Source organism: Piliocolobus tephrosceles, chromosome 11 (assembly GCF_002776525.5).
Source record: "Piliocolobus tephrosceles isolate RC106 chromosome 11, ASM277652v3, whole genome shotgun sequence".
NCBI classification, from domain to species: Eukaryota; Metazoa; Chordata; class Mammalia; order Primates; family Cercopithecidae; genus Piliocolobus; species Piliocolobus tephrosceles.
The window spans coordinates 9,359,155-9,376,707 of NC_045444.1; the positions used below are offsets into that span (position 1 = coordinate 9,359,155).

The 17,553-nt window shown below is 44.1% G+C and overlaps 1 protein-coding gene across 2 annotated transcripts in view; it reads right to left on the reverse strand.

Annotated features, from left to right (window-relative positions):
• Positions 1–17,553, reverse strand: part of LOC111551563 (cytochrome P450 27C1) — a 29,695-nt gene that overhangs the window by 10,504 nt on the left and 1,638 nt on the right. The window contains exons 2-4 of one of the 2 annotated variants that reach the window (XM_031936407.1): positions 6,604–6,794; positions 3,665–3,864; positions 1,435–1,644 (exon numbers count right to left, since the gene is read on the reverse strand). In XM_031936407.1, the coding sequence (XP_031792267.1) occupies positions 1,435–1,644; positions 3,665–3,864; positions 6,604–6,794 (601 nt within the window). The remainder of the gene's footprint in view (positions 1–1,434; positions 1,645–3,664; positions 3,865–6,603; positions 6,795–17,553) is intronic. The other variant, XM_023225567.2, reaches the window with a different exon arrangement.

Consider the following 17,553-nt stretch of genomic DNA (forward strand, 5'->3'; position numbering starts at 1 on the left):
TTTCACTCATACACTTGCTTATGTAAACGAATGAAAAGTTAAAAGACAAGCTAAACATATCTTCCTTTTTAAAAATAAGCTGTAAGATATTTGCAAATGTTTGCTTTACTAATCCAATAGCCAAATATATTATTTATATAATATAAGTAACAAAAATGCAAACTCTTTTATTTTTATCTACCACACTTTCAGAAGAGAAAATGAGTGGAGGGGAAAAGGCCATGCATTATTAGCTGGGATGTTACCATGCAGCACAGACTTCAGGACTTACATATTCAAATAAATGTTGTTGTTTTTTCCTTCAGACAGAGTCTTGTTCTGTGACCCAGGCTGGAGTGCAGTGGCGTGATCTTGGCTGTCTGCAACCTCTGCCTCCCAGGTTCAAGCAATTCTCCTGCCTTAGCCTCCCGAGTAGCTGCGATTACAGGCATGCACCACCACGCCCAGTTAAGTTTTGTATTTTTAGTAGAGATGCGGTTTCGCCATGTTGGCCAGGCTGGTCTTGAACTAATGACCTCAGGTGATCCTCATGCCTCAGCCTCCCAAAGTGCTGGGATTACAGGTGTGAGCCACTGTGCCCGGCCTAAATACTGATCTCGAAAAGACACCATGAAACACTTTCTTCAGTGTTAGCATTGCTCTAGAACATTGTTCTAAGTATTTTGAAAATCATTTCTTTCTTTTCAGAAATGCTTTTATAGTAAAATTTTTAGTCACATAAGAAAATGAATCTCTTTGTAATCTCACCTTGGATTTGAACAAAAATTTTAACGTTCAAATAAATGTGCGTGGGCCTGAAACTCAACATTTTAAGCACTGACCAATTTATTTGGAGTAAAGACATCATCTTGCATGGACATTTACTTGTACATGTCCCTGCTGGCATGCTTGTTAAAATAAAAATTATTCTCAAATGAAAAAACTGATCATGTTACCCGTAGTCACAATCCACATGCTTTTTACTTCTTTGAAAACCAAATCCATGGCCAAGCGCAGTGGCTCACTTGTAATCCCAGCACTTTGGGAGGTCAAGGTGGGTGATCACCTGAGGTCAGGAATTCAAGACCAGCTTGGCCAACATGGTAAAACTCCAGTTCTACTAAAAACACAAAATAATTAGCCAGGCACGGTGGTGGGCGCCTGTAATCCCAGCTACTCGGGAGGCTGAGGCATGATAATCACTTGAACCCGGGAGGCGGAGGTTGCAGTGAGCCGAGATCACACCACTGCACTCCAGCCTGGGCGACGGAGTCAGACTCCATCTCAAAACAAAACAAAACAAAAATAAATCCAAAAGGTATGGGTCCAAAAACCAACACATGACTACATCTAGGCATCCTCTGCTATGGTCACCCATTGTCTGGATGAGAGTTAGACACACGACACGGCAGGTCAACCTGCTTCTGCAAAAGGTGCTCTCAATTCTTCTCTTACTGAATTTGAAGAGTCCATCCCAGGACCTGCAGAATTCCCGCCAGGGCTTTGGGATGAAGGGGCGAAGCCATCTGGGGATGGCGCCTGCATACATGGAGGTCTTGAACATGCTAAACATGAGCTCCAGGGCCTCGATGTATTCCACAGTCAGCGGTGGTATGCTGGTTTCCAGGCAGCCCAAACGACTCTCATAAAGGATGGTGGCCACTCCTAGACAGGAAAGAGAATTTGAAAACCCTCTCTAGATTATTTACCATACCAATAGGCAATGCTGGGCCACAAATGCAACTTTCAAACGTGGTCCAAATGTCCCAAACGAGACATCGTCACTCTGAGGATTCCTCTGCATCCTGAGCTGCAGGGTGCTGGCATTTAGGGCTGACAGGTGGCGCTGCTGCTGCTTCGTCTAAGGAGCCCCACAGCCCTGTAAGGCACAGATGAAGCCCACTTTCTGGAGGAAACTGGAGGACTCCCAGAGTTGAAGTAGCTTGGCTAAGGCTGCAGAGGAGGACCCTAGGACAGACCGGGGGCATGGTCTGAAATGATGAGCCCTAGGGAAGGGGCAATCACTGAGCACGTCGCTGCTCTCCCCCAACACCCTCCTCTCAGGAAGGATGTGGCAAACCCCACAGGGCCTCTTCCTGCCCCACATGGCCACTGGGGATGGCCTTCCAGCCACTTGCCCAACTCGAGGAATTGAGAAGTGACTCCTCCTGGCCAAAACAGGGAGCCCAGTACCGGAGAGCTAAAGGCACAGTAGAAGTGGCCTGGATGAATCCGTGTTGGGCAGAGCTGTGAACTGTGTTTACCAATCACTTCTGGGACGATTTTATTATTAATTTTAGAGAAAATTAATATCAGAAAATTAATATCTGCAAAGCTAACTTGAGTGAAGCTTGAAGTAAGGTAAGCTTTTTTAAAAAAAAAAGATGAGAAAGCTGATAGAAAGTCCTCCAAGATGCATTCTTTTTTTTTTTTTAAACACAGAAATCACCATGTTAGACCAAGATGCTTTTTTTTTTTTTTTTTTTGAGATGGAGTTTCACTCCTGTCGCCCACACTGGAGTACAATTGGACGGTTTCGGCTCACAGCAACCTCCGCCTCTCAGGTTCAAGCAATTCTCCTGCCTCAGCCTCCCAAGTCCCTGGGATTACAGGTGTCCACCACAATGGCCCAGTTAATTTTTGTATTTTTAGTAGAGACAGCATTTCACCATGTTGGCCAGGCTGGTCTCGAACTCCTGACCTCAGGTGAACCACCCGCCTCAGTCTCCCAAAGTACTGGGATTACAGGTGTGAGCCACCACACCTGGCCCCAAGATGCATTCTTAAGTAAAGAGAAAGCACAGTGCAGAACAGTATGTTTGGTGTACTACCGTTTATTGTTTAAAAATAAAAAGAATATTCACACGCATTTTTCTGTATGTGCATAAACCATCTCTTGACACATACATGAGAGACTAGTGATCTTTGCTGCCCTCAAGAAAAAGGGAGACCTTCACTGACCCCCCCCCTTTGGTATTGCTACTTGAACAGGGATGTACCACCCATTCAATATGACTAAAAGCTAGAACGAGTTTGAAGTAGATGCCCTCTCAACTTTACTCCTTTTTAAAAATTATGCCCAAACAAAATGTGTAGTAATCAGGAACATGGCTTCTTGAGTTTAAAAGACCTGAATTTGAAACTAACTTTCTGCCTCTAAAAAGAGGGATGGGGGTGTGGCATTGGGCAAGTTCTTTTTTAAGTCTCAGTTTCAGCTGGGCACGGTGGCTCACACCTGTAATCCCAGCACTTTGGGAGACCAAGGCAGGCAAATCACAAGGTCAGGAGTTCGAGACCAGCCTGGCCAACAAGGTGAAACACCGTCTCTACTAAAAATACAAAACATTAGCCAGGCGTGGTGGCAGGTGCCTGTAATCCCAGCTACTCGGGAGGCTAAGGCAAGAGAATCGCTTGAACCTGGGAGGCAGAGGTTGCAGTGAGCCAAAACCATGCCACATCACTCCAGCCTGGGCAACAGAGCAAGACTCTGTCTCAGAAAAAAAAAAAAAAAAGTATCAGTTTCCTCACTGGTCAACAGGTTCACATAGCACCGTGCAGGTGACATGCATGTATGTCCCAGACTTAGTACACTGCCTGGGACCTAGGGAATGTTCCAAGATGACATCTGTGGGTTTGGGGCAAGCGTCCACTCTTCCCTCCTTCCCACCTGCTGATTCCACCTCACCTTCCATTGAATATTTGAAGAAAAGGTCATTGACATTGGTCACGGTTTCTCCATCTTCTGCCTGGCTCCTGAGGAGGTAGATTCTTTTAATTAAGTCAGCAATCACTTGGTTGACTTCTCCAGAATAAATGGCCACATCTTTCGGTTTCAGAATTCTTTGTCTCAATACGCTTCTCATCTTGAGCCACTGTTCACCCTCCCTAGAAGGATCAAGTGAGTTTCGAATCATCTTACTTACACTGACATTCTGGGAAAGAATTCAAGGAACCTTTAGAAAAATTTTCAGCCATAGGCCGGGCGCGGTGGCTCAAGCCTGTAATCCCAGCACTTTGGGAGGCCGAGACGGGCGGATCACGAGGTCAGGAGATCGAGACCATCCTGGCTAACACGGTGAAACCCCGTCTCTACTAAAAAATACAAAAAACTAGCCGGGCGAGGTGGCGGGCGCCTGTAGTCCCAGCTACTCGGGAGGCTGAGGCAGGAGAATGGCCTAAACCCGGGAGGCGGAGCTTGCAGTGAGCCGAGATCCGGCCACTGCACTCCAGCCTGGGCGACACAGCCAGACTCCCTCTCAAAAAAAAAAAGAAAAAAGAAAAATTTTCAGCCATAAAGAATCAACAAGAGCTGCCAGTCAAAGTGGAATTGAGACACGAAAGACTTTTTGCTGGGAAGAGAGGAGTTAATAACTGCAGCCCTAGAGCCTGTTAGAGCTTCTTACACTCTTGCCTTTGAAGCAAACTTTAAGGAAAAAACTACCAGTGGTAAGTAATCATCTTTAGTAAAAGTAATACCACTTCCTTTAAAAAATCTTGAAATAATACTGTAATAAGCAAATGAGATTGCTAATTAGCAAAAGAGAAAAAAGGTATATATATATATATATATGTATGCATATATATGTATATATAAATGAAGTAAATATTGATATTAAAAAAGAAAAAGAGGGCCAGGCATGGTGGCTCATGCCTGTAATCCCAGCACTTTGGAAGGCCGAGGTGGGCAGATCACCTGAGGTCAGGAATTCAAGACCACCCTGGCCAACATGATGAAACCCCATCTCTACTAAAAATACAAAATTTTAGCTGGGTGTGGTGGCAGGCACCTGTAATCCCAGCTACTTGGGAGGCTGAGGCAGAAGAATCACTTGAACCCGGGAGGAAGAGGTCACGGCGAGCCGAGATCATGCCATTGCACTCCAGCCTGGGCGACAGAGTGAGACTCCATCTCAAAAAGAAAAGAAAGAAAAGAAAGAGAGAGAGAGAGAGAAGAAAGAGAGAGAGAGAGAAAGAGAGAAAGAGAGAAAGAAAGAAAGAAAGAGAAAGAAAGAAAGAAAGAAAGAAAGAAAGAAAGAAAGAAAGAAAGAAGAAAAAGGAAAGGAAAGGAAGAGGAGAAGGACAGAAGGAAGGAAGGAGAGAGAAAGAAAGACAGAAAGAAAGAAAAGAAAGAAAGAAAGGAAGAGAAGAAGGAGGAGGAGAATGAGAAGAAGGGGAAGGAGAAGGAGGAGAAGGAGAGAAGAAAGGAAGGAGAAAGAGAAAGGAAGGAAGGAGGGAGGGAGGCAGGGAGGAAGGAAGGAAGGAAAGAAAGAAAGAGAGAGAGAGAAAGAAGAAAGAAAGAAAAAGAAAGAAAGAAACAAAAGAAAAGAAAGAAGGAAAGAGAGAGAGAGAAAGGAAGAGAGAAAGAAAGGGGGAGAGAAAGAAAGAAAGAAAAAGAGACTGCAGCTTGTTACCAGGGTGTGGGGCCTTGGGGCTCCCGGTTGCACTCGGAGGGCACTCAGATAGCAGGCCCAGCACAGCCCTCCCAGTGAAGGCAGGACGCTGAAGGAATCCCTGGAGGTCTGAGTAAGGTTCTGCAGTTTCTCATAGGGTGGTGACAGAACTGAGCCTCAAGTACCCACAAGCATCACCCACACCTCCACACCTCTGCATGGCTTCCCTCCCACCCGTGCCCTGCTTCCCATTCCCAAGGAGACCGCTTGCGCTCAAAGCCTGGCCTCCAGATGGGCTTTGGGGGACCCAAGCTAAGCCAGCCAGGCTCCTGGGCCTGGGCACTGCCCTTTCCTTTGCTGTCCACCGTGCTGAGGTCACCAGCACTGCCTCACCCCATCTCAGCCGAAGAGGGGTCCAGGCACCCACACAGGCTCCTGAGCCTGCAGCTTACTGGGCAGACAGCTGAGAGATTCTGCCTCAGCCTTCAGGCCCCTCTAGGCCTGAACATCCAGGAGGAGCTGTTTAATTATTCCCTCAGGATGGAAATTAAGGGACCCTTGGTGATATCTGGTCACGATTCTTATTTATCTTACTTGAGAAATTGGTGGCTGTATTTCTCCCCAATTTATGTATAAGGACATAGATATCAAAAGAGCTGCAAACAGAAGCCCCACTCCATGGGGATTTGAACCGGGGCATCTGCTGGCGCCCTGGGCCTCCCTGCCTGGCCACGGGCCATGATCTCTTGGAAGGCACAGAGGTGTTGGTGACGCTAGTTCAAAATGAATAATCACAGTCTGCTACGAGACAGGAAAATCACCACGTGGCAACCAAGGCTGGAGGTTCTGAGCTCCTCCTCAAAGGGATTTTCCTGAAATAGTGACCACCTCCCTCCCCTGTACACAGACAAGGGCGCTGCGAGCTTTGTCTGCCTCGGTTGTCACTGAATGGACACCACGAAGCACTGCTTCCGAAGAGCTCTGCCCACCACCGAGACAGCTTCTCCCCTCCTGGTTCTTGACGGGACAACTTGGCACGGAGGAGGAGCCAGAAAACCCAGCAGGGCTCCTGTGTCTGCCAGATCACACAAGGAGACTGTCAGATATCATTCCATTGGGGGGTGGTTTCTGTGCTTTTCTAAGAGCTGGATTTTTGGAACCCAGCTTTGGAGGAGGGGGCCTCCCCCCGAGCTCCCCCTGCAGCCCCTGGCTCAGCACGGGCCCACATACTCACGCCGAGATGAGCCCGGTGGCTCTCCCCCGCAAGTCTCGGTACTCCCGCCAGGACTCCATGTTGGCTCTCTGGGGCGCAGCGCCCTCCGCCCGGAGCACCTGAGCCACCATATCGCGGTCTGCAATAGATACTACAAACTGAGGACCAAAGTGAGACTTGAAGATTTTTCCATATTCCTGTGTGTGCTTCTGCTGCAATACCATGGAGAAATCAAAAAAGGAAAAAACACATAGGTATGATATACCTTTAACATAAACATCCCTGTGTGCTAGAGGAGCAGAAAATTGGGGCAGAGGGAAGTGCTATCTAATACAGAACTGAATCAGAGCAGCAATTTGCATATTGCTGAGATAAACATGTTTTCACACAACCATCTCTTTTTTGTTGTTTTTGTTTGTTTGTTTGTTTTTAGAGACATGGTCTTGCTCTGTTGCCCAGGCTGGAGTGCAGTGGCATGAACATAGCTCACTGCAGCCTCCAACTCCTGGGCCCTGGCGATCCTCCCACCTTGGCCTCCCAAGTAGCTAGGACTGCAGGTGCACACCTCCACGCCCAGCTAATTTTTTATTTTTTGTAGAGACAGGGGTCTCTCAATGTTGCCAGGCTGGTCTCGAACTCTTGGCCTCAAGGGTTCCTCCTGCCTCAGCCTCCCAAAGTCCTGGGATTACAGGCATGATCGTGGAAGTTTTCTTATTCTTTAGGGATATGTTTTTAAAACTACCTTAGCTGTGTGAAGCAACAAGAGAGAAATGTCATTATAAAAGACAAATGTCCAGAGCACACAGGGCCCTGTCTGCCAGCACCTTCCCATGGGCCCAACAGCTCTATCTACCTAAGCAGTACCAAGCCATCTCCACGGAGCAAGCCCTCCGTGGACAATCTGTAACGAGCCCCCTCCGTGGACAATCTGTAACGGGCCCCCTCCGTGGACAATCTGTAACGGGCCCCCTCCGTGGACAATCTGTAACGGGCCCCCTCCGTGGACAATCTGTAACAAGCCTCCTCTGTGGACAATCTGTAACGAGCCTCTAAACCGACTCCCAGCAAGAAAATGAAGGAAAAGTCATCTGGATTGGAACAGAAGAACTCAGGCTGTCTCTATTGGCAGAAGACATGATCTCACATATAGAAAATCCTAAGGAACTTACTAAAAAACTATTAGAACTAATAAACAAGTTCAATAGGACACAAAACAATATACAAAAATCAATTGCATTTCTATACACTAGCAGCGAACAATCCAAAATGAAATTTAAAAAGCAATTCAATTTACAATAGCATCAAAAAGAATAAAGTACTTGACCAGCTGCAGTGACTCATACCTGTCTGTAATCCCAGCACTTTTGGGAGGCTTAGGTGGGTGGATTGCTTGAGCACAGGAGTTCGAGATCAGGTTGGGCAATATGGCAAAATTCTGTCTGTAAAAAAAATACGTGGCTGGGTGCAGAGGCTCATGCCTGTACTCTCAGCACTTTGGGAGGCCAAGACGAGTGGATCACCTGAGGTCAAGAGTTTGAGACCAGCCTAACTAACATGGTGAAACCCCATCTCTACTAAAAATACAAAAATTAGCCAGGCATGGTGGTGTGCACCTATAATCCCAGCTACTCGGGAGGCTGAGGCAGTAGAATCGCTTGAACCCAGGAGGCGGAGGCTGCAGTGAGCCACAAGACCACACCATTGCACTCCATCCTGGGTGACAAGAGCGAAACTGTATCTCAAAAAAAAAAAAACATATATATACAAAAATTAGTGAGACAGCAGTGTGAGCCTGTAGTCCCAACTGCTCAGGAGGCTGAGGTGGGAGGATCATGTGAGCTCGGGAGGTGGAGGTGGCAGTGAGTGAAGATTGTACCACCGCACTCAGGCCTGGGTAACAGAGCAAGACTGTCACAAAAAATAAATAAATAAATAAAATTCTTAGAAATAAATTTAACAGAAGTGTAAAACCTATACTCTGAAAACTACAAAACACTGTCTAAAGTAATCTACAAAACATTATTTAAAGAAATCTACAAAACATTGTTTAAAGGAATCTACAAAACATTGTTTAAAGAAGTCTGAAAGAAATGGCAAGACATGAAACAAATGGCAAGACATCCCATGTTCATGGATTGGAAGACTTAATATTGTTGAAATAGAAATACACCTCAAAGTGTACATAGATTCAGGGCAATCCCTGTCATAATTCCAGTGGGCTTCTTTGTAGAAACTGATAAGCTGATCCTGAAATTCATATGAAAATGCAACAGACCCAGAATAGCCTAAACAATCTTGAAAAAAGAAAAAAGCTGGTGGACCCCCAATTTCCTGTTTCAAGACTTAGTACTATGGGAGAGGGGCCAAGATGGCCAACTAGAAGCAGTGGTGCTCACAGGCTCCCAAAAAAACCTTAATAAGCATGTGAATCCTTCACTGGTAGCCAGGGTATCCAAGCTCTCTCCTCAAAATTGACTAGAAGGCTGGCATAACCCATGGAGAGAAGGAAGAACAGTAGTATGGTGGCCCACCTGAGAGCCACACGGGAAGGGGAACCCCCTCCCCACCGCCAAGGGAAGTGGTGAGTGAGCGGGCTACCCAGCTGGGGAAACTGTGCTTTTTCCACAAAACTGTGCAACCCACAGATCGGAAGAACCCATACCACCTGGGCCAAGCGTCCCAACCCTGGTATGCACAGATTCCTACAGCCTCTCAGCTGGAATCTGCTTAAGCCTACTGAACTCCCTAGGGGAGGGGCGACCAGCACCAGCTGCAGCTGCCTGCTGTCTAAGCCATTTGAGCTCCTTGGGGGAGGGGCAGCAGCCTGAACTGGGACTCACAACTGCCTAACAGCCTAAGCTCCCTGGGTGGGGGAAGGGTGGTGCCCATTTCTATAGCTCCAGGCTGCACTTTTCCTTTGCTGGAGCCAAGGAGGTTGAACAGCTTGGTCCCAAGACTTATCTCCACAGCTGAACACACCAGCTGTGGCAGTCGGCAGCTAGAGTGCCTCTTCAAGTCTAACCCTGATCCATCCTTCTCCTCAGTGGTGGGGAATTCCCAACAGGATCTCCAACAATTCCAGCCAAAGGCTCAGGGGCAGAACCCTGATCTCCCTAGGCCTGAGCCCCTGGGGGAAGGGGTGGCCACAGTCCCTGCGGACCAGCAGACTTATCCTCTTCTCCAGGCAGTTCTGAGGAATCCAGGCAGCCCAGACTAGTGGGTTTCCCCCCAGCAAAACACACCCTCTCCACCAAGGGACAAAGTGCTTCATTAAATGGCTCCTGCTCCCCATGCCATTCAACTAGGTGAGAACCTCCAATAGGGGTTGTCAGACACCCTATACAGGAGCAATCCTACTGGCATCAGGTTGGTATCCCTTGAGGTCAGAGGTCCCAGAAGAAGGAACAGACACCCATCATTGCTGCACTCCAGCCTCCTTGAGTGATATCTCCAGGCACAGGAGCGAATCAGATGAATAGGGCCTGAAGTGAACCCCCTGCAAACTGCAGCCGCCCTACAGAAGAGGGACCCGACTATTGAAAGAAAAACAAACAGAAAGCGACAACAACAGCATCGATAACAACAACAACAACAAAAAGGCCCCATAAAACCCCCATCTAAGGGTCAGCAGCCTCAAGACTGAAACTAGACAAACTCACAGAGATAAGAAAGAATCATCAAAAAAATGCTGAAAACCCAAAAGACCTCAGTGCCTCTTCTCCTCCAAATAATCACAATGTCTCTCCATCAAGAGCGCAGAACTAGATGGAGGATCAGATGGACAAATTGACAGAAGTACACTTCAGAAGATGGGTACCACATAAACTCCTCAGCAAGTGCAAAATAACTGAAATCATAACACTCTGACCACAATGCAATGAAATTCGATCTCAGGATTAAGAAACTCACTCAAAAGCACACGATTAGGCCGGGCGCGGTGGCTCAAGCCTGTAATCCCAGCACTTTGGGAGGCCGAGACGGGCGGATCACGAGGTCAGGAGATCGAGACCATCCTGGCTAACCCCGTTAAATCCCGTCTCTACTAAAAAAATACAAAAAAAAAAAACTAGCCGGGCGAGGTGGCCGGCCCCTGTAGTCCCAGCTACTCGGGAGGCTGAGGCAGGAGAATGGCGTAAACCCGGGAGGCGGAGCTTGCAGTGAGCTGAGATCCGGCCACTGCACTCCAGCCTGGGCAACAGAGCGAGCGAGACTCCGTCTCAAAAAAAAAAAAAAAAAAAAAAGGCACACGATTTCATGGAAATTGAACAGCCTGCTCCTGAATGACTCCTGAGTAAATAATGAAATTAAGGCAGAAATCAAGAAGCTCTTTGAAACCAATGAGAACAAAGAGACAACGTACCAGAATATCTGCGATACAGCTAAAGCAGTGTTAAGAGGGAAATTTATAGCACTAAATGCCCAAATCAAAAAGCTAGAAAGACCTCAAATTGACACTCTAACATCACAATTAAAAGAGCTAAAGAGGCAAGAGCTAACTAATCTAAAAGCTAGCAGAAGACAAGAAATAACTAAGATCAGAGAAAAATTGAAGGAGATAGAGACATGAACAATCCTCCAAAAAAAAAAATCAATGAATCCAGGAACCGGTTTTTGGAAAAAAATAACAAAATAGACTATTAGCTAGACTAATAAAGAAGGAAAGAGAGAAGAATCAAATAGACACAATAAAAAAATGATAAAGGGGGTATCACCACTGACCCCACAGAAACACAAACTACCATCAGAGAATACTATAAACACCCCTATGTAAATAAACTAGAAAATCTAGAAGAAATGGATAAATTCCTGGATGCATATACCCTACCAAGACTAAACCAGGAAGAAATTTAATACCTGAATAGACCAATAGCAAGCTCTGAAATTGAGGCATTAATTAATAGTCTACCAACCAAAAAAAAGCCCAGGACTAGATGGATTCACAGCTAAATTCTACCAGAAATACAAAGAGGAGCTGGCACCGTTCCTTCTGAAACTATTCCAAACAATTGAAAAGGAGGGACTCCTCCCTAACTCATTTTATGAAGCCAGAATCATCTTGATACCAAAACCAGGAAGAGACACAGCAAAAAAAGAAAACTTCAGGCCAATATCCCTGATGAACATCGATGCAAAAGTCTTCTATAAAATACTGGCAAACCGAATTCAGCAGCACATCAAAAATCTTATCCACCACGATCAAGCCAGCTTCATCCCTGGGATGCAAGGCTAGTTTAACATACACAAATCAATAAACGTAATCCATCACATAAACAGAACCAAGGACAAAAATTACATAATTATCTCAATAGATGCGGAAAAGGCCTTTGATAAAATTCAACATCCCTTCACGTTAAAAAAATCTCAATAAACTAGGTACTGATGGAACATATCTCAAAATAATAAGAGCTATTTATGATAAACCCACAGACAATATCATATTGAATGGACAAAAGCTGGAAGCATTCCCTTTGAAAACTGGTTCAAGACAAGGATGACCTTTCTTAACACTCCTATTCAACACAGTATTGGAAGTTCTGATCAGGGCAATCAGACAAGAGAAAGAAAGAAAGGGTATTCAAATAGGAAGAGAGGAAATTGAGTTATCTCTGTTTGCACATGACATTATTGTATATTTAGAAAACCCCATCATCTCAGCCCAAAAACTCCTTGAGCTGATAAGCAAATTCAGCAAAGTCTCAGTATATAAAATCAATGTGCAAAAATCACAAGCATTCCTTTACACCAACAATAGGCAAGCGGAGAGCCAAATCATGAATGAACTCCCATTCACAATCACTACAAAGAGAATAAAATATCTAGGAATACAACTAACAAGGAATGTGAAGGACCTCTTAGGGGAGAACCACAAATCACTGCTCAAGAAAATAAGAGAGGACACAAACAAATGGAAAAACATTCCATCCTTATGGAGAGGAAGAATCCATTCGTGAAAATGGCCATACTACCGGAAGTAATTTATAGATTCAATGCTATTCCCATCAAACCACCACTGACATTCTTCACAGAATTAGAAAAAAATTCTTTAAATTTCATATGGAATCGAAGACCCCATATAGCCAAGACAATCCTAAGCAAAAAGAACAAAGCTGGAAGCATCACGATACCTGACTTTAAACTATACTACAAGGCTACAGTAACCAAAACAGCATAGTACTGGTACCAAAACAGACATATAGACCAATAGAGCAGAACAGAGACCTCAGAAATAAACCACACATCTACAACCATCTGCTCTTTGACAAACCTGACAAAAACAAGCAATGAGGAAAGGAACTCCTATTTAGTATATGGTGCTGGGAAAACCAGCTAACCATATGCATAAAACTGAAACTGGACCCCTTCCCTACACCTTATACAAAAATTAACTCAAGATGAATTAAAGACTCAAATGTAAAACCCCAAACCATAAAAACTCTAGAAGAAAACCTAGGCAATACCATTCAGACATAGGCATCAGCAAAGATTTCCTGACAAAGACACGAAAAGCAATTGCAACAGAAGCCAAAATGACAACTGGGATCTAATTAAAGAGCTCCTGCACAGCAAAAAAAAAAAAACTATCATCAGAGTGAACAGGCAACCTACAGAATGGGAGAAAGTTTTTGCAATCTACCCATCTGACAAAGGTCTAATAGCTGGAATTTACAAGGAAATTGAACAAATTTACAGGAAAAAAAAAAAAACACTCCCATCGAAAAGTGGGCAAAGGATATGAACAGATACTTCTCAAAAGAAGACGTTTATGTAGCCAACAAACATGAAAAAAAGCTCAACATCACTAATCATCAGAGAAATGCAAATCAAAACCACAATGAGATACCATCTCACACTAGTCAGAATGGTGATTATTAAAAAGTCAGGAATAGATGCTGCCAAGGCCGTGGAGCAACTGAAACACTTTTACACTGTTGTTGGGAATGTAAATTAGTTCAACCATTGTGGAAGACAGTATGGCAATTCCTCAAGGATCTAGAACCAGAAACACCATTTGACTCAGCAATCCCATTACTGGATATATACTCAAAGGAATATAAATCATTCTACTATAAAAACACATGCACACATATTTTTACAGCAGTACTATTTACAATAGCAAAGACATGGAACCAACCCAAATGCCCATCAATGATAGACTGGATAAAGAAAATGTGGTACATTTACACCATGGAATGCTATGTAGCCATAAAAAGGAATGAGATCATGTCCTTTGCAGGGACATGGATGAAGCTAGAAGCCATCATCCTCAGCAAACTAACACAGGAACAGAAAACCAAACACTGCATGTTCTTTCTCATAAGTGGGAGTTGAATATTAAGAACACAAGAATACAGAGAGGGGAATAACACACACCAGGGCCTGTTGGGGTGGGGGTTGAGGGGAGGAAACTTAGATGGGTCAATAGGTGCAGCAAACCACCATGGTGCATGTACATCTATGTAACAAACCTGCACGTTCTGCACATGTATCCGTTTTTTGTTTTGGTTTGGTTTTTTTTAGAGGAAATAAAGAAAAAAAAAGACTTAGTACAAAGCTACAGTAACCAAGACAGTGCAGTAATGGCATAATCATTGGCTTAGAATTAAGACCCAAATACCTATGGTCAATTGATTTTCATCAAGAGTACCAAGATAATTCAATAGGAAAAGGATTTAATAGTCTCTTAAACAAATGGCACAGGGACAACTGAATAGCCACAAGCAAAGAATCAATTTATACCTTTTTCTCACACCATATAAAAAATTATCTCAAAGATCTAAATGTAAATGCTAAAATTATAGACTCTTTGAAGAAAACATAAGGGTAAATCTTCATGACCTTGGGTTTGGCATAATGTCTTAAGATATGATCCCTACAGTACAAGTAACAAAAGAAAAAAAATGATAATTGGACTTCATCAAAATTTAAAACTTTTATGCTTCAAAGAACACTATTAAGAAAGTGAAAACAAGGCCGGGCACGATGGCTCATGCATGTAATCCTAGCACTCTGGGAGGCCAAGGCAGGTGGATTGCTTGAGCCCAGCCTGTCCAACATAGCAAGACCCTGTCTCATTAAAAAATAAAAATAAAATTTAAAAAAAGAAAGCAAAAACAACCCTTCAGATGGAGAAAATATTTGCAGAGCACATATCAGATAAGGGACTTGTACCTAGAATATATAAAAACTTACAAATCAGTAGAGGAAGGAAGGAAGGGAGGGAGGAAAGAAGGAAGGAAGGAGAGAGAAAAGAATGCAATTAAAAACTGGGCAAAGGATTTCAATGGACATATCTCCAAAGAAGATATACAAATGGTAAATAAGCACATGAAAATATGCTCAACATCCTTAGTCATCAGGGAGAGATAGCACTTCACACCCACTAGAATGGCCATAATCAAAAGGACAAGTAGTAACAAATGTTGACAGGGATGTAGAAAAATCAGAACCCTCTTACAATATTGATGGGGATGTAAAATGGTGCAGACACTCTGGAAAATAGTCTGGCAGTTCTTCAAAAGGTTAAATGTAGAATTACTATTTGACCCAACAGTTCCACTCCTAGATACATATCCAAGAGAAATGAAAATACATGTCTACACAAAACCTTACACACAAAAGTTCATAGCAACATTATTCATTATGGCTAAAAGGTGGAAACAATCCAAATGTCTATGAACTGATGAATGGATAAGTAAAACGTGGTATAGTCATACACTGCAATATTATTTGTCCATAAAAAGAATGAGGTACTGATACATGCTACAACATGGGTAAACCTTAAAAACATTATACTGAAATGTTTCAAGTGACAGAAACCACCCATAAAAGACCACATATTACATGATTCCATTTATATGACGTGTCCAGAATAAACCAATCTATAGATACAGGAAGTAGCTTGATGGTTGCCTAAAGCAGGGGGAATAGGAGAGTTGGGGGTGATAGCTGATGGATATGGGATTTCTTTTTGAGGTCGTGAAAATGTTCTACAAGTTGGCTGTGGTGATTTTTGCACACTTTAAATGGATGAATTATATGGTATGTTAATTATATCTTAAGAAAGCTGTTACCCCCTCCATAAAAAGAAATCACAATAAATGTAAATGGACTAAATTTTTCAATTAAAACACAAAGCAATGAGCCTCTAACATGGCTCAGCATAACACAGACAGGGCTGGGCTGGGGAAAGTTACTAAGACTCTCTTGGCTATCAGCCCAGTTTTCTTACCACTCCAACTCTCAATCTCAGAAACAGCAGGCCAGGAGCACTGTCATTCCTCTAGTCTTTTACTCACTCCTTCTGCAGACCTGAAAATGAAGACACTCAGACTAAACTGGAATGAGTCCATCTTCAAGGAATCACTTCTGCCTAATAAATAAGTGGCCCCCAAAGAGTTCAAGTCTCTAAAAGGGCCCACTGACGGAATGACTGGTAACAAGAACTACTGGGAAATGGGCCACTCCTCACGCAAATCCAGCTACTGAGTTGGGTACAATCTGCACAAGCAAACTGGAGGTAGAAATGATACAGACAGTTTTCATCACTTTCTGGTGGTGGGTCTGGTGGGCACAGTACTTAGAGTTTGCTTGGATGTTAAGAGCACAGATTCTGGAGTTTGAATCTGGGCTCACAGTTTACCAGCTGAATAACCTTTAGAAGTTAGGTCCCACTATGCCTCAGTTTCCTCACCCAAAAAATGGAGAAATAAGTTTCATGTAAGACTTGAAACTGTGCCTGGCACGTGAAAAGAATTCTAGAAATACTGATCATTATTACGTGTTATTATTACAGTTTCATAACACTAAGCTTATTTGACCTTATCATAACCCACGAGAGGAATGGGGATTGCTAAATCTCCTTTACAGATGAGAAAACTGAGGTGCAGAGAGAATAAGTGACTAGCCCAAGGCTCCACAGGTGGCTGCAGAGGGCCCCTATTGGAGGGCAGCACTCCTGGTATCAGCCATCCTGCTGCTCTACCACACCCTAAACAGCATCTAGTGACCCAGATTATGATTTCTACTCTGCCAGTCACCAGCTGCCTGACCTTAGGCAAGTCGCTTAGGTAACCACCCAGCTTTTTCCGTCTGTAAAATGAGAGGTGAGCTGTATAGGTGAATTCTAAGAGCCCTTGTTTAGCTAACATTCTATGATTGCAAGGGGAGCGCAAGTGAACTGGATGTGATGGGTCACAGAACAATGAGCAACCTGGAGAGCTGGAAGACAGGGTTTTTCTAGAATCATGTGTTCGAAATTGGGATTCCTCAGAGGGGCTGCAGGAAGGTGAGAGTTCCCACAAGTACCCTATTTGAGGGTTGGGGTAGTGTCACTTGGAGAGTAAAGGAAAAGAACTTTTCCTTTATTTCCTTTAATCTTCAGGTCCTGTCTGTGCGTGGTGAGAAGGCACCAAGTGAGTCAGTCAGTTGTGACTCTCTGCTCTGTGCCCCAGGGCCCTGGGTGTGGTGAAGGAAAATGTCTGAGCAGCGGGCAGGAGGGGCTGAGCTCAGGGTGAGGGCTGGCGGCAGGGCGGGTGAATGGAAAATACCCATCTAAACTGCCACACATCCTGAGTGGGTACAGGCTTTAACAGGGTCCGTCTCAAAGAAACCTGTGCCCATCGAACAAACTCTGGGTGAGGTGTGAGGAAAAAAGCAGATGGCAGTAAGGGTGGATAAAAGAAAAATTAAATTACACTTTAGAAAGTAGGCTGTATTGAACCCATCAACAGCAAATAAGAAAACAGTTTTTACTGTATTTGAAAGTTGCCATCCTGATGTCTTATCAGATTCTACATAGAAAATCATTTTTGAGTCCTCTAAGCATTGGGGTGGGGGCGGGGGTTTGGAATTGTGTAGGGTTGGTGTGGCGGACTTGAGAAGGGACGGTTGGGACTTCCCGGCATTAAAATTAAATTAAATTTTAATTCCCGGCCGAATTAAAATTGCTCCACGCGCGCCCGTTTTTCCATT